A 25,570-nucleotide genomic window follows, 5' to 3' on the forward strand; every position below is an offset into this window, starting at 1 on the left:
TTATACTATGGCTGGCATATTTATACAAGATTACTAGCTAAGATTATAGTTACTAGAGAAAATAAACAAAATTATTAACATTAGAAAATCTAATAGAACATAAACATATTCAAGAGAAAATCTAAAGATATATAGAAAAATATTAACACAATATTCAATAGAAATCTAAGGAGATAATGATAAAAAAAAATATACACACTGCAGGATAAAGAATCGAACCTGAGATCAATTAGTTAAAAGTGTACCATCGTAACCAATTGCACCACTACGAACTTAGGTCATTGTTTCGTACATATATGATATAGCAAAGTTCGAAAGGGTGAGGGGCCCAAGGGCCCCCCTGGCCCCACCCTAGCTCCGCCCTTGACTACAATAGATATGCATTTGTTTGGTTACTTAGATTATGTCTAGGATAATTTTAGTATTGTGTTTGGTTAATGAGATTTAACATAAAATTAGTACAAATTTAAACTTACATCCTACATTAAATTATGAATCATTTTTAATTAACTAAAACTTATTGCTTTGAATTAGTGATTAGTAATTAAAAAGTTAAATTAATTAATTAATTGCTTTGAATTGATGATTAGTAATGGACGAAAATAAATTAATTCATTCTCGGTTAGTTATGGCAATCCCATTAATTTCATTAATTAACAAGGAATAAAATAATTCTAATGAAATCATTGAATTTACAGCAATTGCGAAACCCAAAAATTCATCTGAAATCGTCGAAGATGGAACACAAAAAATCCAACAAAAATGGGCCGACTTCCTCTAAAATGGAACAGAGAATTCAACGAAAATTGCTCAGATTGGGGATGGAAATCTGGCAGCATGGAAGTTTCCTTTTGAGTTTGCCCAGCCAAGTATAATTTTACTGCGTTATTCTTTCCCGTTACGATATATAGTACTTCTGCTTCTGCATGTAGGGGATAAACTGACACAAAATCACAAACATACCACCAATTGTAAGTCCAAATCCAAACATAAAATATCAATCACAAGTTCAAATTGTATTAGATTAAATAAAGATCTAGTCATGCCATCCAACATTAATGTTTGTACAAAAAACAACACTAGTTTGCAAAATAGCCTCAATACATACAAAGATTGAGGTTTGGTTCCCATCTATATGCACTATCTTCATCAAATCGCCCGTCTCATAGTCGTCACTAGTCGTCTTTCTAGGGGACGAAGGTGCCCATGTTAGTGGAGCAAATGTACATGGTGGAGGAAGGGTAGACCGCCCGCTTCATCATCTTCAACTCGTATTGGTCCCCCGAGGCAAGGTGGTTCACCATCATCACTGAATGAGAAGCACCGCACACTCAAGTAGTTGGTGTGGTTGTTCGTCCCCTCCGCATACTTGACATTAGATTTTAGGGTTGCGTGAGTTGTGGGCAGGAGAAAAAGGACGAGGACGAGGACGAGCATGGCCGTCACGAGGAAGATGGAGGTGATGGTGCTTGTGGATTTCATGTCGTTGCTCTCTCTTCTCTTCCCGCTTTTTAATTAACAAAGGACTATAATTAGAATTTAGTACTTCATTCTCTAAAAAAAAATTTATGCTATCATAAAATTTGAACTTTATATAAATATTGATAAGGATCCCTAATGATATAGTAGTAACTAAATTTTAATATATTCAATTTGAGAGAAAAATACTATAGTATGAAGTAAGACAGAAGAGTACTATACCGGACGTTTTGTTTAAATTTAAACTGAAACGATATTACTCTTAGGGGCTTCTTAGTACGATGGAATGGAATGGTGGAATGGAATGTGATTCTTACTTTCATTCTATTCATTTGCTTGGTGTGATGAAATGAATGAGTGAATGGATAAAAATGCAGATGAAATCCAAGGAAATTGACATTTCATTCCTATCTTCATTCCATTCCAACCTCCATTCCATTTCACCCTCATTTCATTCCATCATATCTTAATAATAAAATTTATGCAGTAATTAGAATAGCTTTTGGTACCTGCATCATTCATAGTGAACGCCATATCTTTTAATGTAAAATTAGTAAATTATAGGAGATATATAAAACATACTTAGATTATTACTATTAGTTAAAGATAAATTAAATAAGATAGATAATGAAGAAAAGTGGTGTGTCATATTACCAAAAATGAAATAATTTTTATAGATAAAAATCAAATTGGAAAAAATAAAACTATTTCTCACAGAGGAATGTTATATATACTATTTATTTTCTTTGATAACAACTACTCTCTCTGTCCACGAATAGGAGTTCCATTTTTTCACTTTAGTCCGTTCGCGAATAGGAGTGTCAGTTCACTTTTTACTATAAATAGTGATAGGGTCTCACATTCCACTAACTCATCCCTTTCACATTTCATTTAAAACTACTCCTAATATATATAAGTGGGACCAGTATTCCACTAACTTTTTTTCCATCTACTTTTTTTAATATTTCTTAAAACCCGTACCACCAAAAATTGAGACTCCTAATGGCGGACGGTGAGAGTACATATCTATGTATACTGTAAATGCACGAGTCCAATTTATTGTTGTAGTTATGGGCGGATCTATATAGTGGTCACTAGGGGCTCAAGCTCTTTTAGTGTTTTTCTTCTAATTTTTAGATTTGTCCAAATTTAGCATAAGTTATTATATATATAAGCCTTATTAATAATCTAAAATCGTACAAAAATATATACTTTTAAATAAAATTTAAGAAATATAGTTCCTATCAATATTATTTCTTTGTCCTCCCCTGGTTGTAGTGTTGAATTAGATTTCACAATGATTAAATCGCGCAAAAAGCAACTTAACCCAATTTGATGTTTCCCCGATGTTGTAGGATTGAATGAGAGGATTATATCTGGTAAAACGTTCATCTAATATCGAATACCATAAAAATTAAACAAATATAAAAAGTTTGGTTGAGCATGTTGGAGTCTTGCAATTCTGACATGCATAGCGTATGGATGCAAAATAAGATGTAAAATGTGAATATTATACAAATGAAATTGACCAATTCAATTTTGTCAGAACGAAAACCTAGATTCAAAATATATGAATTTCAGTTAAATTTATTTTTTCTTGTAATATTCTGGAATTTAATGCATATAAACAAATGTCCACACATAATAGAAACAAAATGCATACCTCCTTTTTCTCGAAGAGGAAAGAACAACGGGGTTTCAAAAGTAGAGGGGAAGATGTAGATTTTATAGAACAAATTAAAAGGAAAAGATTTGTGTGTTATGTTTCCCCTTAGCTTTATTATGCACTCAAATGTTATTAACATGCTATTTTTAGACTGCTAACTGCTACCAAAATAAATATACAAAGTCTAATAATGTTTTTTACATTTACCTGTAAAAAGTACTATTAATAATTTAAATTTTCTCTATATGAATATGTTTTTGGACAAAATTATAGCCGATGTGCTTAAATTTTATGTAAGACACAACCTAAAAACAATGTTCATACTTACTCTTCCTATTAAAAATATAACGAAAATATATTTTGTGTAGTACATAACCATAAATCTTGCCAAAACGCTCATGTACAAATTAGTTTGTATAATTTTTTATTTTAAAATTAAAGCTTTTGTTAATATCTGTAGTTTGATGTGTATTGGATATTTATTGTTAAACCTGATTAAATTAAAAATAAATGGAGGATAAAACAATAATAAAGAAATAGAAGAAGAAAGAGAATGCATACGATAGAAATATTAAACAAAAATGCTAAAATATTTTTAAAATTAAAAAGTGAAGAAAGGGCAAAAATAGTTAGAAATAGTGAAAAATTACTTCAAATGTTATTAATTAAGTCTTTATCAGAAACCATTAATCGTTCATAGACTTTTTTTTTATAGTTCACTCTTATAATTTAATTCAACAAAAAAAATTGTTGAGTGACTCTAAATAAATCGGTTTATCTTTCATCAACTCAAAAATTGCAGAGTGACTCCCCATTTGCAACTTCCTTTACCAATGATAAATTAATAAATTAATAAGTAGTACTATCAGTTTCAACTACAAGCCCAATTATTAGGAAAAAAATAATTCCAAGAGTTGAAAAAAAAAGAAAAAAAAATAAATGCCAAAATTAGTCCTGAACATATGCCTATTTTATGATTTTGATCTTATATTTTATCTTTTGAATTTTTCATCTGAACATTTCAACTCAGATTATAATTGGTCATACACTAACAATTCCGTCAATTTTTAAACGGTTTTAATCCGATTTTGATGATTTTAACAGTCTCATTCGGGTTAAAATCGTTTAAAAATCGGATTAAAATCGTTTAAAAATCGATGTTAGTGTAGGATCAATTGTAATTCGAGGTGAATTTCAGGATACAAAAATTCAAAAAATAAAATATATGACCAAAATCATAAAATTGGCATATATTAAGAGCAGTTTTGACCTTCATTGTTAAAAAAAAAAAAAAACGATGATACCACAGTGCTAAAATTTGTTGTACTACTTTGTTCTTATTTACATTTGTCAATTACGCTAAAAACAAAAGAAAAAGAGAAAACGAAAACCTTTGGGGTTTAGGGTTTAAACTTCCTGTGCAACTGTAAGCTCAATCTCAAAATCTCCAATGGCAGCTGCTGTCGCATTCCTGCTAGCCAAAACGACACCTCGCTCCCTCATCAACTCTCCCGCACCATGTCGCTTAGCTAATTATCTCCCCGTAATTTTCAATTCTTTCCTTTCTCAGGGAAGCAATTTCCCTTCCAGAAGCTTCTCCACCGACGCAACCGAATCGATCACTCAGAACTTGAACTCTTCCGCCGCCGCTCTCAATTTCGACAACCGTGTCCCCGCCACCGTCATCACCGGTTTCCTTGGCTCCGGAAAGGTGCGTTATCAACTCTTTAGGCGTGCGTATTTCCGATGCGATCTCTCTCTCTCTCTCTTAGTGTAATTCCGTTTGAAAGGAGAAATGTTTTTCTATTGAAGTTTTTGGAATTATAGCTAAACCTTGGATTTTGATCGAAGTCGTGAATGGTTTTGGATTATCCTAGTACCGATCTCTTTAAATTCCATTGCTGAATGTATGAGGATACTGCTCTTTTGTTTGTTGAACTTTTTCGTAATTTTGATAAATGCAGACCACGCTTTTGAATCATATATTGACATCTCAACATGGAAAGCGGATTGCTGTCATAGAGAATGAGGTATGGCTTTGTTGCTCGTTTATATTGTATAATAATTGTCTCTATCCCGAAGACGAGGTTAAACATATGTAAGATGCTGAAAGTTTTAATGCTGTCAAAATCATATAGTTAGATGTTTATCAACTTTGAAGAGAGAAGGACAAATCAATGAAGAGGAACTGTTTGAAAAAATTATGATATTTGATGTCACACTATCTATATTGAGGTTAATCTTATGATATGTGCTGATTGCAGTTTGGTGAAGTAGATATCGATAGCTCGCTAGTTGCTAGCCATTCTTCATCTAACGAGGAGATTATCATGGTAAATAATGGTTGTCTATGTTGTACGGTGCGTGGAGATCTTGTCAAAATGCTTTTGGAGTTGGTGAAGAATAGGCGAGACAAATTTGACCATATTGTTATCGAAACAACTGGTATGTTAAATGCATGAATTTCGGTATGGAGGAGGTGCTATTTTTTTATTTGCTTCCTTACACTTTTCTGGAGAGGAACTTGTAGAATTTAGTCATTACGCATTGTTGATTATTTTTTTCATTCACGACTCTGTCTAATCCAGACTAATTGACATATGATGAGGTGGTGTTTGTTATTCAGGTCTTGCGAAACCTGGTCCTGTGATTGAAACCTTTTACAGCGACGAGCTTCTCTCACGTCATGTGAAACTTGATGGGGTTGTTACTTTAGTGGATTCCGTAAATGCAATCAAACATTTAAATGAAGTTAAGCCTAGATTTGTGGTGAATGAAGCCGTGGAACAAATTGCTTTTGCTGACCGTATTATTATAAATAAAGTATGCATATTTTCAAATTATATGAAGCATATCAATACTTTTCATCTATAGCTAATATACATCCTTGGAGAGCTTCAATAAGTTCTAGGATCTTGCACTTATCTAATTCTGTTAATATCGGCAGACAGATTTAGCTAGTGAGGCTGAAGTGGAGTTATTGATGAAAAGAGTTAAGGTATGTATTTTCTGATTCAAGTTCTTTATATAAGAATTTATCATCTAGGTTCTGAAGATGAAAATTATAGGGCCTAACTATGTAGTTTACTCTTATTTGTTTCACAAGCATGATATTTGGTCATTTTTCAGCATATCAATGGGATGGCACAAATAAAACGAGCTAAATATGGGTTAGTTGACATGGACTTTGTTTTAGGAGTGGGAGGTTATGATCTTGACAGGTATTATAACTTTATCTTCTTTGAAAGCGAAATCGTTAATTTCGGCTGGTGTTTTTGTTGTTGTCGTTGTTGTTGTTGTGTGTGTGTTAAAACTCACTTTGCACTAATTGAAATATTTGTGATGATCATAGTTAGCAGACCATTGCATTGATATTTAAACGCATTTTGGTGTGCAGGATTGAAGCTGAAGTTAAATCAGATTCTCATTGTTCTCATCATCATGAAACTGGACATGGTGAGTATGATATAACTTGTCTATTTTAGTCTTGATTTCATACATTGTTCAATGTTCCTATTCAAAACTCTATGCTGATGATACGTGAGACAAACACGGAAATATATGAAAAAGAGAAACTGGGAATGAATCGAGATTGGAGCAATCAATTCTTGGTATAGTTGGCTGAGTTGAGCAAGTCTAAACTAGGCCAGTCATCGTGTTCTCCCTTTATTGTTTCATTTTAGGACCAATTCATGAATATTACTTTATTGAATACATTTCCTGCCATTGTAGGCTTGGCTATGATTCCAGAGCTTTAGTGTTTTGCATTTTCTTTTTTCAAGTCGAGCTTTAGTGGTTTACTTATTTTGTATGTTTCTTTTAACTTGAGATCCTTTTACAGAGCATCATCACAAAGGGAATGATCATGTACATGACTCTTCCGTCTCCAGTGTCAGCATTGTTTCCGAAGGGACCTTAGACCTCGATTATGTAAGGGTTCCTCTTCCTACTCTAACATCAGTTATAGTTGGAAGTCGATTCCAAGTTGTTAACATTGCTATGGCTGGTGACTCAACTCAGTTTGATGATTGGCTCGATACATTAGTGGAAGAGAAAGGCGATGATCTTTACAGGATGAAAGGAATATTGTCAGTGAGTGGGTCTGAGCAGCGCTATGTTTTCCAGGTCATCATCTTCTTCAACTCTCGATGTTCCTTGGCAAAGTCTTGATATCACACAATTTTGATACGCCATATCTTCTGTTAACAGGCAGTCCATGCTTTTTTCGATGGAAGCCCGGGCAAGGAATGGGGGCCAGAGGAGAAACGTACAAACAAAATTGTGTTTATAGGAAGGAACTTGGATGAAACTGCCCTGAGAAAAGGCTTCAATGGCTGCTTAATTTGAGCAGAGGCTGTCGTTTCATCTGCTTCGTCGTTTACATATACAAGCCACGGATGGAAGTGTCGTTGAGGTTTGATCGTAACTCATGGCTGGGTGTTTTTAGAAGGAGATGCACAAAAGTATAAGCAGTTCCATCAAGCTTTATGAAATACACGTGACATCTACTAGTTGAGATTGATAAAATACTTAAAACATATGATCAGTTCCATAGAGATTGATGAAATACACGTAACAACTAATAATTGAGATTGGTGGACCCTTTACAAACAAAGAATACACTTTTAATGTATCAACAATAAAATGGAAATTTATAGAACAAAAATTTTGAAAGTATGCACTAAGAACAAAAATTTCAACTTTTAAAGAAATATGAAATTGATAATACACAACTACTAGTTTTTCAAACAGAGAAAATCTTCTTATATGGTCATGTTTTGTAGGATGACCCATGACTTCTGTTAATTCCTTCTAATGTGTTGTTCGGTTCCAATTTTCACCAAAAACATAGCATGTGACAAAGATATCTAGGTTCGTCTCACAATGAGTTTTCCACCTTTATCGCACGACAATTCTTCCACCCCTCACCCCTTGTATTTGAGTAGAACTCTCTTCGTATGCGAATAGGAGTCTAATTTTTTCATTTTAGTCCGTCTGCGAATATGAGTCCCGGTTTATTTTTGCTATAATTGGTAATCATGTCCCACATTCCACTAACTCATCACATTTCATTTAAAAGTAATACATACAAGTGAGACTTATATTCCGCCAACTTTTTTTACACTCACTTTTCATAACAAATTAAATGAAAAGTGAGTTTTAATTGATAGGGCAGACACTAGTCCGATACCACTGCAGAAGAAAGGGCCGGACTAAGAAATGCTGATGACAACCTGATGTGGCAATGGGCGGACACTAGTCCAATCATTGTGGATGCTATAATGACGGATAGAGAGAATATGATTTTTCTCTTGTCGTCAATCCAATTCCCATCTTTCACACTAGTCCAATCATTGTGGATACTCTAATGGCGGATAGAGAGAATATGATTTTTCTCTAGTCGTCAATTCAATTCCCATCTTTCACACTAGTCTGATCATTGTGGTCTATGGATATTCTAATGGTGAATAGAGAGGATATGATTTTTCTTTGGTCGTCAATCCAATTCCCATCTTTCTTTCTATATATATAAGTATAGATTTATGTGAGCGTGTATACGTGTGTAAGTCAGAGATCTTTTTCTCTAATTTAGGTCAATGAATGGAAGTATGGAACACATAATATGCAAATCTATAATTACCATTTACAATCTCACGAAGCAAGGGATCATCAAAATTGGTGCCCGAAACATTCACAATTGGATGCTCAACAAATAAAGTAGGCTAAATCTTGATTAATATCACATCATTCCAATCAAAATATGTGCTATTACAAAAAACATCACTAGCATATTTTACTTGTTTTATGGAGTCATTTATTAAAATTAGAATACTTGAACCTTGACAAGGAATATATTTATTCGACAATGTGCATCTCACTTTGATTCGATATATATTTTAAAAAATATAAATGAATGTACATTTAAAAAGCTAATAGAATATAAGTCACATTTTATATTATTATTAATTTTATAACATTTTTATATTATTATTAATTTTATAATAAAATATGAGTAAAATAAGTTAGTGAAATTTGGGACACACTTACTATTTACCAAATATTTCAACCATTACACGAAAGAATCTCATTGTCCATTAAAATTAGTCTCATTTTTATTTATGAAAACTTTCTTGCCACTTTTACTTTTTCACTCTAATAATTTGCAATTTCTGAAAACTCATGGTATTCATAAATAAAATTATTTTTGTATATATGAACGAAATAATTAAAAAATAAATGAAATATGCAAAATGGTTTGACCGAAATAGAAAAATGAGACAAGATACGAAAAGGCTATGGGGCATTCGCAACGGTGCCCGATTCGGCTGGACGGGTCACTGTTGTAGGCATTCCGTCCAAGAGGGTGACCATTTGCGGAGATCACAGTCCCTTCTGGTGGAACCACGCGTCCCTGCCATGTGGCGCGATACAAAAGCGCGGTGACGCCCACTTGTCCCTCTGTAAGTGGGCGTCGTTTTGACTGTTGGGGATTTTGATTTTTTAACTAAAAATTTCAGAAAATTATAAAAATAAATGTTTCCCCTTCATCAAATATTATCATTTTTTTCCTTTTTTTCATTTTTTAATATCCAGTTTATCTATAAATCACACTTCCCCGTCCCACAAGAGTATGGGCTCTTGGGCTCTTGGTAGGGCACGAGTTTTAATGCATACTTAATAAAGTAAAAGAGAGATAGAAAGAAACAGTAATTGAAATATTATTAAAGAAGAATGAGTCTTACCTCATTAGAGAGAAAAACTTTACAAAATTAGAAAGTGCATGCTCTTGTGGGATGTACTAAAAAGAAAAAAGTGTATACTCGAATGGAGGAAGTATATAAATACCCTATTCATTATCCATTTTTTTACATAAAAAAAAACTATTTGTCACTCATTCTTCTCTCTAAAATATTTTATTTGCATTCTCAATCAAAAATTATGGGTTTTATCGCTTTTATAAATTGAATTTAGCATTTCAATTATGGAATTTTAATTATCATTTTAGTGTTATATTTAATAAAATGTCATTTTTATATAAATATCCTTTAGTTAAGAGAACAAATAAATTATAAAATGTCATTATAATTTTAATATAATATTTAATTAGAATTAAATTGGTTGAGAACAAAAAAATAAAGAATATATGAAATAGTGATATCCATAAATAGTACTCCCTCCGTCCCGGAGTATTAGACTCACTTCTTTTGGGCACATGATTTAAGGAATTGATATTTAAATAGTTAAAGTGGAGAGAGTAAAGTATGAGGGAGGGAAAAAGTAGGGGAGAGAGAGAGAAAAAAAAGTAGGTGGAGAATAAAATAAGATAGATGTTTTTTGCTAAAAAATGAAATGAGTCTAATATGTTGGGACATCCAAAAAAGGAAAGTTGGTCTAATACCTTGGGACGAAGGGAGTAGTAGTAAATGGACGTGATGAATCGTTTCAGGTGTTGTCCGTTAGTTAAGAGATGCAATAAAAAATAGTTAAAAGTGGTGTTGGACCATGAATAGTGAGATTACAGTTGCTAAGGCCGTCAACAACCCTGACTCTTATCCGTCTCTTTTCATATTTTCTCTTCACTATTCATGAAACTCATACCATTTTTTACGTCTCTTAATGAAGAAACATCACCTATATTATTTCATCTCTTAAATATATCTTCTCTTAAATTTTCATGGATGCCACCAATTTCATTTCAATTTTTTTTCAATAATTTTAATATTACGATATTGACAATTTTATTAAATTTTTTGAAAATGACAAAATTCAAATTTTAAAATTATAATTTATTTTAAGCGGTGAAATACATAGTCCCTTTGGTCAGCCATACTTAAATTGAGAATGAGAGAATGTAAAATTTTTAGAAGAAAAAATGAGCAGGGGGGAGTTTTTTTTTGTATAAAAAAAATCATGTGATTAACGAGGTATTTGTTAAGTTACATAAATTAGACGATAAAAAAATTGAAAAAAACAATAATATGGGAAAGTGAATTTTTTTTATTAATCTTAATTTAAAAAATAACTTAAAATTGTCACAAATTGATGCCACTCATGGCCCACACCACAGCGCGCCACGTGGGGGTGGGGGAGGCGTTGCGCGCTAGCTCGCGAGCCATCTTCAACCCACTCGCAACGCGGTGTTGCGGGTGCCCTAATGCTATGATGAATAAATATAATCGAAAATGTACTAATTGCTACCTATGAATCTTCAACCCCCAAAAGCAATACGACAAAGATTGCCAGTTGCCCACTGTTTGTCATCATACGGTACCAAGAATTTAAACTACCACTGGACCACCGCCACCGCACCGCCGCAGCAACATCACGGCCACCCAATCGCAGGTTGCCCTCCCACCCCCTCTCCTCTCTCATTTAATTTCCCCAATTTCATTAATTTCGTCCCAATTATTGTATGTACGGTAAATCATCAGTGCGTCTCACTGTGGTCGAACATCTTCGCTCATTATTGCCACCCACCAGCTTTTATTCCCCCACTTTACGCTCTCAGATCGTTCTCCATGTTTTGACTAACCCTAGATCTGTCCCCGCTGAAGGTGAGCGCACGACCACATTGACTGCGTGGGCTTGCCTTTTTCATTTCCCCAATTTTTAATTTTCGCCCGCCTCTTTGATTATTCGGATTCTGATTGCATTATGCATGTGTGTGTATTTCTGTTGCCAAAAAAATGTGGACTATTTTAGGTTATCAATTTTGTGTAGAAATTGATAAAATCTCTTTAGTCTGCATTGCAGAAATTAGAAATGTATCCGTGTTTATGTTTTCCCTAATTCAATCAATATCTTTATGCAGATTCCTTAGTGCTGCTGTATTTGATCTTTTGAAATAGGGGAAAATAGTGTAGTTTGGAGGAGGTAGGATGAGCGAGAAAGCGCCAATCTCGGTGATGGGAATGGGGGCGGAGCTTGGGTATAGGGCACCGCTGTTCACAGACGTGCAGTGGAAGGAGCTGGAGCAGCAAGCCATGATATACAAGTATATGGTGGCTGGCCTACCGGTGCCACCGGACCTCGTTACGCCTATTCGCCACAGCTTCGAGGGGCTCTACGCCCATCTTTTCAACCATCCTGCGTGTAATGCCCTAACTTCTTGTTATTTATCTGAGTATATACTTGCATTCTCACATGTAAAGAGATGATAACAAATCAGCTTTAGGCATGTTAGCAAGCTCCAGTTGAGTTTGTATATCTGTGGTGTGTTTTGGAATGTGTAAGCTTCTGTTTATTCATTTTGCTGCTAAAATTTGTTAATAATATTATAATGCTGTATGCTTTATCTATTTGTGAGCTTTCTTGTTACACAAACTGAGATTTGCAGCAAATATATGTTCTAGTTTGGATGGTGTGTCTATGGAGAAAGTTTGCTTATGTTGAGTAGGATTAGGGCTTTATTTATTGGGATATGATTTGCTCGTTCCCATGCCAATTGGTTGTGTGCATGGCTTAATTTGGATATTAAGTGTATAGAGAAGAAATCCAGTATGCGGTTGAGCAATAATGAAACGCTAAAATTTTAATTTACTTCTTCTAGCATACTAAAATGCATAGTCACTTTTTTTGGAAATCAAATTTCATTCATCATGCAGTGGGCTATTGTTCCTACTATGGCAAGAAGTTTGATCCTGAGCCAGGGAGATGCCGGAGAACTGATGGAAAGAAGTGGAGGTGCTCAAAAGATGCACATCCGGACTCAAAGTATTGTGAGCGGCACATGCATCGTGGTCGCAACCGTTCAAGAAAGCCTGTGGAATCTCAATCTACTTCGCAGTCCTTGTTGACTGCAGTACCCCACTCCTCTATAGGGGGCAGTATAAACCGTGGAAGCTCTCAACAGATGCCGCTGTACTCTGGTGCTAATTCTGAAGGATCATCTGTTGGGAGCAATGCAACAAAGCTGCAGATGGGACCGTATGGCAGGGAATTCAGGTACTCATTAGTGATGCTTGATTGTTTAGTTAAATAACAACTTGATGCTCATTCTACGGCCTTCAATGAATTGGTACTCTGGTTGGTTATGATTTTTGGTGGCTGGGCATCCGAATCTCAGTTAATGAGAAGCTACACTTTTCTAATCTCCCTCATGTTTTTCTCTCTTATGTTGGTGACGGGTGTAGTTTCTCACAAGAAGCTTCTGGAAAGGCAGGCAGCGGCACTGGCACATGGGGTCTCATGCCTGGTCAAGTTTCTTCCAGCTCATTGTTCAAACAAAGCTCTGATTCCCGAATGCTTGGCTGTTCTTCAGCTCAGCAATACACGCCTCATGCCTATGAGCCTGTCTCTTCAAAACAGCAACACGGCCTATTCGGGAGTGATATCAGTTCACCTACAACACTGAAGCATGAACATCTTTTCTTCAGCAAGTGGCCTTCAACCAAGGAATCATGGTCCAATCTCGATAATAATGGAACAAACGAAAACACCTTCTCCTCGACCCAGCTGTCCATGTCCACTCCTTCTGATTTTACTTCAGGAACTGCTTACTCTCCAAATGGTGAGCCAATTTAGTATAGTAGTAATTTATTTATATAAGAGTTCACTATAATTTTGGGTTTTGTTGATTGCAGATGCTTGAAGTTGGATGATGAATGTGAGCTACTTTCTTTGCTTGCTTGTGTTGTACCATAATAACATATCACCCCAACCATTGGATTTGTCACAATCGGTATTCAGCATTCCTTTAATCGATTGCTTGTATTATTCGAATAAATGTAATTTGATGACTAGTGTTTTACCCTGAATTATTCAAAGCTGTGTATGATTGTGTGAGATTAACATACATTTGAGGATTAGTAGTATGTTATGTATACTATAATCTGGAATATTGCTTTTATCAAGTCCTCAACATTCTTAGTTTTTTAAAAATCTTGAATAATCATTTTTTGAATTGTGGCTTGGATCTCAATTTTGGCAGTAGATAGCTGACTAAGCTTGTCAATTTAGGTTTATATTTTGTTATATGTTTTGGGGCAAATTGTACGTAAAGTCATGAATTTTCAAAATAATTTGATTTTTTCCGTGAATTTTAAATATTGCATGGAAAGTCATGAATTTTATCGGACTGTGTAAATTTCCTATCCGACCTGACTCGATAGATTTTCGGTACAAACTTATCATGTGGCGCCAGAGGTGTGACTTGGAAAATGACAAATTTAGGGTTCAATTTTTGAATTGTGGAATTAATGTTATTTTTATGTTGACTTCGATTGGATGGAATTTGATTTGTATGTTTCCATTTGTGCTACTTGCATGTTTGTGATAATTCCAGGGTCAGAGATTGTAAATATAGAAGAGAAGCAATCAGAATTAGTGGAGTTTTGGCAAGTCACGCCTCCACCGCGCCACGTAGGATAAGTAATTGTGTCGGAAATTTATCGGGTCGTAGGAGGAATTTACACAGTCCAGAAAAATTCATGACTTTTATGCAATATTTAAAGTTCACGAGAAACCAAACTATTTTAAAAGTTCATAACTTTATGGGCAATTTGCCCTAAGTTTTTATAGACAAGTTGCATAAATATAAAAATTCAATATTTATAGTAGTACTCCCTCCGCCCCAAAGTAGATATCACACTAGGGAATTGGCACGAGATTTTAGAAGGTGTTATTTTGTGTGTTAGATGAAGAGAGAAAATAATATATTTGTATTAATGTGAGAGAGAGTTTTTTCTATAAAAAAAAAGAAATGTGACATCTTTTGTGGGACAAACTAAAAAGGAAAGTGTGGCATCTACTATGGGACGGAGGGCGTAGTAGTTTATGTTTCATATTCTTTTACAACATTTTATTTTAGTTATGATTATGTTTTATGCGGAGTGATCAATTACTAACTCAACTTTTAATTGCTAACTACAACTAATTTAGAACCATAAAATTTGTAGAGATCTAGTTGTCTATAAATCGCCATGTGTAATTTTGTTTTATTACTTCTTCCGTCTCACAAAAGATGTCGCACTTTCCTTTTTAGTTTGTCCCATAAAAGATGTCACATTTCCATTTTTGGAAATAGTTATATCTCACATTAATATAAAAATTACATTTTCTCTCTCCATCTAACACATAAAACAAAACCTCCTAAAATCTCTTGTTATCCCACAAGTGTGACATCTTTTGTGGGACGTAGAGAGTATTATTTAAATTTAAAAAGATAAGAAAACTATCAAAATTAGAATTTTGGATCAAAATCTCAATAAAGCGCATTAAACATGTCAATATGATTCATTGAATATGTCAACACAATTAAGCATTGACATTTTATATGTATTATATTGACACATTATGAAAGCTACGAAAATTAAAGAAATTTTTCTTCTTCTAATTTTGACATCGGAACATGTGCAATTAAGATCTCGTTAGAATCCTTATAAAATTATTTTTAATTTGATATAAATTGTATAAAAAAATAATTTAAATTAAGATAGTTATAATCATTTAAAATTTTTGGATAATTTTTGAAAGTCAATTATAACTAATTTTTAATCAATTGACATTACTAATTGATATTTAACGGGTCTTGTATTAATAATCACGAATGGATAGTTTTATGCCTTAATTTTATAATCCAATGTATAATACATCCTTTTATTTCCATCCAATTATAGTGGAGGACAAATGTAGTTGCCATCCTATCATATAACATTCCATGTTTATCCTATAAAAATTATTCCATACCAAGTTCATAAAAATAATCGATGAGTGTAATTAATTTGAGAGGTTTAAATGCTCCATAACAACCAATCAAACTTGTCTTAGTTGTGCATAATTTCCCATTATATATTTTGGATAAAAAGTGGGTGTGCGCAATTACTTAATCTACCCCGATAATTAGTTTCAGCCCTAGCCTCCAACAACTTAAATTACCCCAACAATTAATTTCATCCCTAGCCTTCAACAACTTCCAGTGACGGAGTAACTTCAAACCAGTTACAACTTACAATTTAATACAGTAACAAAATGGAATGTTGTTGAGATTTACATAATTTTATAATCCAATTTCCGCTTTACATATCTGACCTCATTTAATTTATATTCTAATTTAAGTGTCTAAACCCCATTCATTTCTTTGCATTGATTATTATCAAATAGGAGTACTAACTAACTTTAATCCGCGGGAAGCCCTTAGGGTGGATTATCTATCCGACTACGATCTACAAATCCGAGGTTATTTTGGCATTTGACGAAGACAAGGGTGGATTAATCCCCACCCCCTCTACGACATGCAAACTTAAAAGCATCTCCGGTGGCGCCCTTCCCACTAGGATTTCCCACAAAAACTTCCTGCCACATCATCACTAGGACTTCCCATTTCACTGTCACATCACTAGGACTTCCGCTGCACTAAGACTTCACTAGGACTTCCCGCAATAAAATTAAATTCACAATTATTCAATTTACGGAATTAAAATGTCGACACGGAATACGGGAAAATTCGAATACTTCTTTAAAAAAAATTACATAATACTTAAAAAAAAATTACATAATACTTTAAAAAAGATTACATAATACTTAAAAATTACATAATCATAAAAACTCGAGAAATACAACCCTCGGCTCTCACTCCTCCTCGTCCTCGTCCCCGTCGCCCGTGCCGCTGCCGCCTCCGACGTCCCCGCCCCCAATCTCGACGCCATAATCATCAACGGGTGGCATTTCTAAATCGCGCCGACATGCGTCGATCACATCCTTGCACATCCTTTTGTACACAGGATCGTGCGTGCTAAACCAACTATGCATATTCTGACTCGGGGTCTTCGTTAGCTGCGCGCGGGTGAGACGGTCGTACTCATCTGGGGCTTCAGGGGCCTCCGATTGGACCTCGAAGGACCCGTTGCGGCCGCCGCTTCCCCTCGCCATCCATTGCGCAGCCTTTTGCCCCATCGGGCAACGACGACGACGAGAGTCTGATCGTGGTAGCGGGGACACATCCTCGGCTTCGAGGAGCTCGTGCGAACCAGCACTGCTGCTGTACTCACCGGAAGAGTTGATCTTCGTCCGCTTCCAGCCCGAGTCGACACCCGCACAAAACTTGTGCGAACTCCTGACCACGAGAATGGCCTCCCATTGGTCAAACTCTTTGAACTTCAATTCGTTGTCGGGGTACTGGGACAAGGCCCGGTTCTTCACATCCTCCTCAGACATGCCGTTGGTTGCCATGCGCAGGTTGTTTTGGTAGAGGCCGGCAAAACGACTGAGCTTAGGCCTCAACCGATCCCACTATTTCCGGCATTGCTCGGGAGTGCGAGGCTTCGCCCCAGCCGGTTTGAGTGTGAGGTAGGCCTGACTAATGCGATGCCACAATCGGTCAATATACTGGTTCGCCCCGACATAGGGATCCTTGACTACACCGACCCAGGCCTTCGCAAGCGCGGCATTTTCCCACACGGTCCAGATCGATCTCTTCCCCCGCTCCTCCTCACCCTCCTCTTCCTCTGCCCCCGTTTGCGAGGAAGAGCCCGGGGGTTTGCCCGTGCCCCTACCCCGCCCGCCCTGGCCTTGCCCTTGCCTTTGCCCCTACCCCTTGCAGCAGGCTCCGCCTCATCGGGAGTCTCACGTATCGACGATAGCCCCAACTCCTCAAAAGAGAAAGTCTCGATGCCGGCGTACGGAGTCTCCGGAACAGTACTAGGGGAATCGTCGGACAACAAATCTATATATGAGCGATAGACAGATTCTCTAGGCGTCCTCGGGCTCCTGTGCTGCATCGTCCCACTCATCCCCGGAGTCATACTCCCCATCCCCGCCATATTTGGCGGCATACTCCCCATCCCCGCTGCCCCGGGCATCATCCCATCCATCTGACTCATCCAATTGTACATATTGTAGAACATTTGGGGAGTAATCCCCGCCATCCCTGCCATTTGGGGATTCATCCCCCCCATTTGGGGATTCATCCCTGCCATTTGGGGATTCATCCTCGCAAAGTTTCCTTCCGTTCCGGTGGGAAGCGTGGGTGTGTTTCCTCCGCTCGTGGTGGGGGAGTTCCTATTGTACTCCATTTTAGTAGAAATGAAACTTGTAGGTTTAGAAAGAGAAACTTGTCAACACAAGTGGTGTGAATGAAATGAAGTTCAAGAAGCCCTATTTATATAGTTTAAAAAAAAACAAAAAATAATTTTTTGTCGGACGTCCGCCCGCCCGTGGGTCGGATATCCGAGCCCATCCGACGGGAGCACGGGACGTCCGTGTCCTACCATTTTGCTCACTACGGCGGACGTCCGGTCAGACTTCCGCGACGTCCTACCGCGACATCCGCCGTTGGAGATGCTCTAAGTGTTGCGGTTATGATGACCCATGCACAATGGAACACTTGCAAAAACGAATAAATAAGATGAACTGATATATTCGACTGATTATGAGATTAATTGATTCACATGTTACACAATTAATTGCATACAAGAACGCACATATTGCACGAACAAGGAATTTAATCGTAACTCATGAAAATACTACAGTTTAGAAGACATCTCTCTTCAAAGGTGATGCCTTACACTACCTCGTCAAACACTTCCACTCTTTGGACAAGAGGACATCTATATTCGAAGGTGATGTCGTCTAAGAGGCCCGGGAAACCCCTACTTCGCCATAATTGGAGCGTAGCAACACGCGAAAGAGGTGGTCACTATCACCTCATATTCATAGGCTCCATCTATGTTCTTTATGGCAACATCTACAACCCCCGACTGGGCCAACATGCATATCATGTCAGCATTGAGAATATCACGAGAGTTTATGCCGTACTCCCTCCATCCCATTCTAAGTGATACATTTTTTGGGTTGTCACTCTCTCTTCTCTTTCTCTTACTTTATCCTCTCTCCAATTAACTCACAAAACAACACTACGTAAATCTCGTGCCAAATTAGAAATGCTCAATTTAGAGTGGGATGAAGGGAGCATTATTTTGTGTGTTAAATGAAGAGAGAATAAAGTAACATGGAGAATAAAGTAGAGATAAAGTTGTTTATATTTTTAGAAATGAGTCATCTTGATTGAGACAAACCAAGAAGGAAATCGGGTAATCTTCGTTGAGATGGAGAGAGTATTAGTTTGGATGAAATATTTAATAAGATAAAATAATAGAGTATATGAAAAAAAAGTTTAGGAGTAGAATTGTGAAATTTTATATTTCTTAGAATATGATATTGCTTTGTAGGAAATATGTAAAGATACTACCCGTAGCCAAAAAAATAGACTATGGGTAAATAACATGAGTTTTAATGCAAAATTGATAGTATAACATGAAAGAGAAAGAGATCAAGTCGGTAAAATATGAGAGAGAAAAATATGGATAAAGGTAAACTGAGTAATAAATTGAGAGTAATTTTTTTATTTTATAAGACTAATTTTGGTGAATAAAAAATTGAAAGATGTAATTATTTTTTTCTCGACGGAGGGAATATAAAAAAAAATTAGAAGAATTTTTTAATATTAGAGTACAAATTTTACAATTTTATTTCTTTATTATTGTGACCAAACAATATAACGACAAAAGATATCTTAAGAAAAATAAGTCAAATTCTAACAATAAAAATTATAAATAAAAATAATTTTAAACAAAATCTTCTAGATTTATTATTAAAAATTAGATAATAGTATAAAATAGGAGTAAATATTATCAAATCAAATCCTAATAATCATACTATGAAAATAAATATCATATAATAAAATTCTAATTTTATATGATCCTAGAGAATAATGAAATAAAATTGTGAAACTCATTATCCAATTTTAATCAAATCTTCTAGATCTTTTTATATGTTTTTTAAAATATTTCCTATTACTAATACTTATGTTCCACATAATTTCAGAACAATAAAAGTAACCTATTTTTTTGAAGATAATATGTGAATGGATTGTCAACATTGTCATTTGATCTGTTTCCTATATACTATTGACTCTTGAAGAATAATGCTATAAGTTTGTTTTAAATTATAAAATTGCGAATCATGAATTCACATGTATTAATTCGAATAAATTAAAAATGTAAATTTTAGTTAAATTATAAAATTGCGAATCATGAATTCACATGTATTAATTTGAATAAATTAAAAATGTAAATTTTATAACTAAAGGTATTTTAGTCTATGTTTTGAAGAAAGGCAAAATGAAAACTGTGTTAAATGTCAATCCGGATCACCTAATCCATTTTCTAATTCATCTCCTACCTCACCCCTCATAAACATAGCGGGGTCCACTCTCATGTGAAGAGTGGAGTAAGAGATGAATTAGGGAATACATTATGTGATCGGAGCGGTTAAATGTAGGCAGAAAACGACAAAGATTGGGAGTTGATGCAATGTTACTATCAAAGAGAAGCAATCAAGCAACAAGTTAAACGACAGTGGACCACCGCAGCTCAATCTCCATCTCCACCGCCACCCACCTTAATTGCACTTCGACGGCCACCCCCACTCTCACCCAATCGTAGGTTTGAGGTTGCACTTGCCCCCTCTATTCTCACCCCCTTCTACCTTCCTCATTAAATTCTCTCGATCTATCCTTTTCAACCAGGAATTTGCCCCACTTTAATCCATAAACTGCAAATCATCATCAATTTCTCCTTCCTCCCCAACATCTTCACTTATTATCTCACCTTTTAATGCCCAATTTCTGCTCTCTGATTGTTCTTCCATGTTTTCCCCAAACCCTAGATCGACACCTTGTTTTTGTCCCTGCTCTTCATTTTCCGGTGCATCTTGCCAATAATTTCTGCACGCGTGTGTTTCTGCTGCAAAAGGTAGCAGCTTTTATGAAAATCGAAAAAAATTTCAACCCTAATTTCAACCCTAAAAAAGGGGATAAAATTGAAAGTTGGAAAATGAAGAGCATGAAAACTAGGAAGCATTCCCTTGATTGTGTGCAGTGTTTGGTTATTATGTACTCCTTGCTTAATGCAATCTTGTCAACTACTTTTGCAGATTCCTGTATTCACTCGTGTTGTGGGGTGAATAGAGAGATTTTATAGGTGTGTGATGAGCGAGAAAGCGATGACGACGGCAGAGCTGGGGTATGGTGGTTATAGGACCCCACCATTCACTCAAGTGCAGCTCAAGGAGCTGGAGCAGCAAGCCATAGTGTACAAGTACTTGGTGGCTGGCCTGCCGCTGCCACCAGACCTCGTTAGGCTGTTCCGCCACAGCTTCGATGGACTGCCCGCCCATGTCTTCAACCATCCCCCCTGTAATATGCCTTTTTGATGTCTGTACATTGAGCTTTCTTATATGCACCTTTGCAAAAAAGAGATGGTAATTAGGAGTATCTGTGCAGGCTTCTGTAAAGTTAGTGAGCTTTTTGTTGCAAAAATCCGAGTAAATGTTTTCTTGTTTGGACAAGAAATGCAACTAACTATTTACAACTTTATTGTATCATTCATTGAGAATTGGATTTGTTTGCTGGTTGTAAGATGCAATTTTGGATTATAGGCCATGATATTATTGAGGATGCTAAATGGATTGAAATTAAGGCTGATATGCTTCAATTTGTTATGCCATCTAACTTTTTTAGTCATTTTCATGGCAGTGAACTATTGTTCCTACTATGGCAAGAAGTTTGATCCCGAGCCGGGGAGATGCCGGAGAACAGATGGGAAGAAGTGGAGGTGCTCTAAAGATGCACATCCAGACTCGAAGTATTGTGAGCGACACATGCACCGTGGTCGCAACCGTTCAAGAAAGCATGTGGAATCTCAACCAACATCACAGTCCTTGTTGACTGCAGTACCCCGCTCATCTAATGGGGGAGGTACCGACCGTGGAAGCTCTCAACAGGTGCCATTGTACTCTGGTGCTAATTCCAAAGGATTGTTTGTTGGGAGCAATGCATCAAAGCTGCATATGGGACCATATGGGATTAGTGGCAGGGAATTCAGGTACTTATTGATGCTTGATAGTTTAGTTTGATCTTGCTGCTATAAGTAAATTTTGTTCGTATGATGAAGTAACATCATTGCACTCATCTCATCCTACTGCCTGAAGTGAATTGTTAATCTAATCATAGCAAAGTCTGTCCTATGGTTTCCTATACTCCCTCCGTCCGCCAATAAGATTCCTACTTTGACTTGGCTCAATGGAAAGTGGGTGGAAAAAATTAGTGGAAGATGGGTCCTTTAGTTTTATAATAAAATGTGAGTGAGATAAAATTAGTGGAATGTGGAGTCCATTACCAAAAGTAGGAAAAACAAATGAGATTATATTCACGGGAAATGACAAATTGGGACAAGTAACGACGGATGGAGGGAATATGATATAATCTGGTGAACTCTGTAGCCATCAACTTTAGGTACTGTAGTTAAGTTAGTAGAAGCTACTGGGATTACAATATGAATGGGAATAATGGGATACACAGTTCTCTAAGGTGAACAGTAACCAAGTTCCTTCTAATTCGCATGCAATGGGATTATTCAAGAGTTGCCTCGTCACACACAATTGCCTGTGTTGATCAATGCAACTCATTTGATATTCTTCTTGTGTTGAGGAAGCTAATATTTCTGCTAGTTGGGCTTCACTGATTTGCTTGGTGGGGTGTTTTCTTTTCATGGGGCTAGCTGGGATTGGGTTCGGACGGTGTGAAAGTTGTTGACAGAAAGGATCTTATGTTATGACTTATGTTAAAAGAAACATGTAAAATCAATGAGATTGGTGTGTTAGGTTTTACATGCACTTTGTGCTGTTATATGATGAAAAATTCACACTTATTATTTTCCATAAAATTGATAAGAGTATTGATAATCAATTTGGGAAAGTATACTCTTTCTAATCTCTCGTATGCCTCTTGTGATGATGTCGGTGAGCATAGTTTCTCACATGAAGCTTCTGGAAGGGCGGGAGGTGTGGATTTAGGTCCTAGTGCAGGCAGCGGCACGTGGGCTCTCACGCCTTCTCATGTTTCTTCTAGCTCCTTGTTCAAACAAGGATCCGATTCTCGATATCTAGCCACTTCTTCTGCTCAACAATATATGACTCATGCCTTCGAGCCCATAATGCTAGCTTGCCAAAACAGCAGCAGCACGGCTTATTTGGGAGTGATTTCAGTTCACCGTCAACATTGAAGCAGGAGCATCTCTTCTTCAGTGAGTGGCCCACAACTAAGGAATCGTGGTCCAATCTCGATAACGACGGTTCCAGCCAAAGCACCTTCACCTCTACTCAGCTGTCGATGTCAATCCCTAGGGCATCCTCTGATTTTGCTTTAGGAACTGCTTACACTACAAATGGTGAGCCCTGAGTTCTTTTCTTTGTTTGTTTTTTCCTAACAATTAGTGAAGATTACTTAACTTTCGGTTTTGTTGCTGGCAGATGCGTGAAGGTTGATGACGAGAGATACGAGAGGCAAATCATTTGTGCTGCTTCTACTTGCTCGTGCTGTATCTCAAGTACACTCTGTATCATCTGATTCAGCTTCAAGTTGACTGGTTGTATTGTTCGTATTGTACTCATAATGCTTTTTGCTGCCATACACCTGCCAAATTTTGAGTTATCCCTCCTGAAAAGTATGAATATTTGGTTCGACATGGATTTTAATGTATAATTGGTAAAGTAAGAGAAAGAAAAATGGTAGTGTAATAGTGTTAGTACAGAGTGAGCTCCATATCATTAGTAGCGTAATGTAATAAGTTGAAAATAAAATGACGTGTAGAGTAATGTATTGTTTAAATATTTTGAAATTGGAAAGTTTATGCATTACGGGGAGATACTAATAAGTATATAGTTTATATTTTTACCCATAATCAATGGTAAAAAAACAAGATTGAATTTCAATGGTTAAATTTGATCAACTCAATTTCGATTTGGTTTTGTTCACTATTAGTCAATGGTTAAATTCAGTTTACTCAATTTCGATTTGGTTTTGTTCGCCTTTATTACTCAATGGATTAAGCTTCAATTTAAATCATCAGGATAACATAATAACATGATTAAGATCAACAAAAGTATGGATATAATCATAAATAAATTACGTAACGACTAAGAGCATCCACAACGCTGCCTTGCACAATAGCACAAGAGCACGGCCGTGCCGCTAGCACAGTAGAGCGACTGCTCACCTGCTAGTAGAGCGACTGCTCACCATTGTGTTCTTGCCGACGGCACGGACGTGCTCTTGCGCGCTCTCTGCGGAGGACCATGCGCCAGTCCACGCGACGTGGGTTGGGCGTCGATTTAATATTATTTCATTTAAAAAAAAAAAATCATAAAAAAGTTCGAATTCAAAATTTTTTAAATTTTTTTCCCCACTTCTCAAAATAGAACCGTTTATGACCCTTTTTATTTTTTTACTTTTTTTATACAAACTCATCCAAATCATCTATAAAATACCTTCATTCATCACCCAATATTTTACTTCAAACCAAATTATCTCTCAAACATTTTTCTTAATTCAAGTATGTCTAGAGGAAGAGGGACGAGACGAGCCAAACCAAACGACCCCTGATTCTTCTACTACTATTTTATTTGGAATGTTGCACGTCGCTACAACTTCCGACACTTCCTGTATGTCGCTGTCAGAATGAGCGACACATCAACAAACAATTGCACTCCTCACCATTGCCGCCGAAAGAGTAATTTTTATGTATTTTACAATGATTTGCAAGTATGTACTTTTTAATGTGATTTTCAATTTTTAGGATTTAAATTATGTACTCTTAAATTTTTAGGATTTAAATTAACAATTTTTAATCATTTAGGAATTTGCGATGTCACTTTCAGATTTTTTAATTAAATTTTATTATTAATGAAATGTTTTTAGTAAATATAGTTTTTAAATTGAATAATAGAATAGTGAGACCCATAAATAGTGAAGAACATGCACTTGGAGAATATCATGGTTGGGGGTGGTATGCCTTAAATAAGAGCACGGTTGTGAATGCTCTAAGAATCTTTACTCTATTCGTCCCATTAAATATGAAATATTTATTTTTTGGCGCGAGATTTTATGTAGGGTTGTATTGTTAGTTAATAAAGAGAATAAAGTAAGAGAAAAGAAAAAATAGAGATGATTTTATTTATATTTTAGGAAATATTTTATTTTTAATAGGATAATCTACGAAGGAATACGATTCACTTTTAATGGAAGTGGTATATAAAAAGAGAATTTCAGCTAGCACTAGCTAGGCCTCAAATATGCCTATGGCCTAGAAGGGGAATGGATCCCCTGCTGTGCTCCCACCACAGCAGGGTGTGCTGTGCACTCACAGCTCATTATTATATTTATAAAATCAAATATTAAAATACTAAGTATATTACATTTTAATATTATGTTGTGAGTGCACAACACACCCTACTGTGGTGGGAGCACAGCAGGGGATCCATTCCCGCCTAGAAGCATCCATCATTGAGTTCGATGCAGCATCAAAATCTGAGTCATTTCCTAATTCCTCAAATTTAGTTTCCCCTTTGATATGATACTAGTATCATCAC

At 36.0% G+C, this 25,570-nt stretch overlaps 2 protein-coding genes, 1 long non-coding RNA gene and 1 pseudogene across 8 annotated transcripts; 3 read left to right on the forward strand and 1 right to left on the reverse strand.

Annotated features, from left to right (window-relative positions):
• Nucleotides 1–990: 990 nt before the first annotated feature.
• Nucleotides 991–3,236, reverse strand: LOC125219087 (uncharacterized). The gene is made up of 2 exons (XR_007176080.2): nucleotides 3,143–3,236; nucleotides 991–1,507 (listed from the first exon to the last, which is right to left on the reverse strand). It is a non-coding gene; the product is annotated as an uncharacterized LOC125219087 (long non-coding RNA).
• Nucleotides 3,237–4,515: 1,279 nt separating this feature from the next.
• On the forward strand, nucleotides 4,516–7,731 carry LOC125218821 (uncharacterized). The gene is made up of 10 exons (XM_048120597.2): nucleotides 4,516–4,856; nucleotides 5,110–5,175; nucleotides 5,410–5,590; nucleotides 5,772–5,968; nucleotides 6,093–6,143; nucleotides 6,275–6,366; nucleotides 6,543–6,601; nucleotides 6,987–7,075; nucleotides 7,166–7,270; nucleotides 7,355–7,731. Exons 1-10 carry the CDS (start codon nucleotides 4,596–4,598, stop codon nucleotides 7,490–7,492), a joined length of 1,239 nt encoding a protein of 412 aa, XP_047976554.1. The 5' UTR covers nucleotides 4,516–4,595; the 3' UTR covers nucleotides 7,493–7,731.
• Nucleotides 7,732–11,334: 3,603 nt separating this feature from the next.
• On the forward strand, nucleotides 11,335–14,026 carry LOC125222015 (growth-regulating factor 4-like). 5 transcript variants are annotated; one of them, XM_048124393.2, is made up of 6 exons: nucleotides 11,350–11,488; nucleotides 11,578–11,700; nucleotides 11,958–12,238; nucleotides 12,751–13,090; nucleotides 13,279–13,655; nucleotides 13,729–14,026. In XM_048124393.2, the coding sequence occupies exons 3-6, from the start codon at nucleotides 12,025–12,027 to the stop codon at nucleotides 13,734–13,736; spliced, it is 939 nt and encodes a 312-aa protein (XP_047980350.1). In that variant the 5' UTR covers nucleotides 11,350–11,488; nucleotides 11,578–11,700; nucleotides 11,958–12,024; the 3' UTR covers nucleotides 13,737–14,026. The 5 variants fall into 5 exon arrangements, with proteins under 5 accessions (XP_047980349.1, XP_047980352.1, XP_047980350.1 ...); XM_048124392.2 differs by lacking the exon at nucleotides 11,578–11,700 and having other exon boundaries at nucleotides 11,335–11,488; XM_048124395.2 differs by lacking the exon at nucleotides 11,578–11,700 and having other exon boundaries at nucleotides 11,348–11,488; nucleotides 11,995–12,238.
• A 6,386-nt stretch (nucleotides 14,027–20,412) lies between these two features.
• LOC125222014 (growth-regulating factor 4-like) lies at nucleotides 20,413–23,667 on the forward strand (annotated as a pseudogene). The gene is made up of 5 exons (XR_016135832.1): nucleotides 20,413–20,593; nucleotides 21,077–21,338; nucleotides 21,678–22,026; nucleotides 22,953–23,370; nucleotides 23,453–23,667. The product of XR_016135832.1 is annotated as a growth-regulating factor 4-like (transcript).
• Nucleotides 23,668–25,570: the final 1,903 nt, after the last annotated feature.

The sequence above is a fragment of the Salvia hispanica genome, chromosome 1 (assembly GCF_029641045.1).
Source record: "Salvia hispanica isolate PSC_SH4W2 chromosome 1, Shi_PSC_v1, whole genome shotgun sequence".
In the NCBI taxonomy this organism is placed as follows: Eukaryota; Viridiplantae; Streptophyta; class Magnoliopsida; order Lamiales; family Lamiaceae; genus Salvia; species Salvia hispanica.

Bases quoted from the DNA above. Each gene is read 5' to 3' on its own strand.
- LOC125218821 (XM_048120597.2), top strand. From the start codon at position 4,596: ATGGCAGCTGCTGTCGCATTCCTGCTAGCCAAAACGACACCTCGCTCC. The intron at 6,144-6,274 runs GTATGTATTTTC...GTCATTTTTCAG, and splicing joins TATTGATGAAAAGAGTTAAG to CATATCAATGGGATGGCACA. The intron at 6,367-6,542 runs GTATTATAACTT...TTTGGTGTGCAG, and splicing joins GGAGGTTATGATCTTGACAG to GATTGAAGCTGAAGTTAAAT.
- LOC125222015 (XM_048124392.2), top strand. From the start codon at position 12,025: ATGAGCGAGAAAGCGCCAATCTCGGTGATGGGAATGGGGGCGGAGCTT. The intron at 12,239-12,750 runs GTAATGCCCTAA...TTCATCATGCAG, and splicing joins TCTTTTCAACCATCCTGCGT to TGGGCTATTGTTCCTACTAT. The intron at 13,091-13,278 runs GTACTCATTAGT...TGACGGGTGTAG, and splicing joins CCGTATGGCAGGGAATTCAG to TTTCTCACAAGAAGCTTCTG.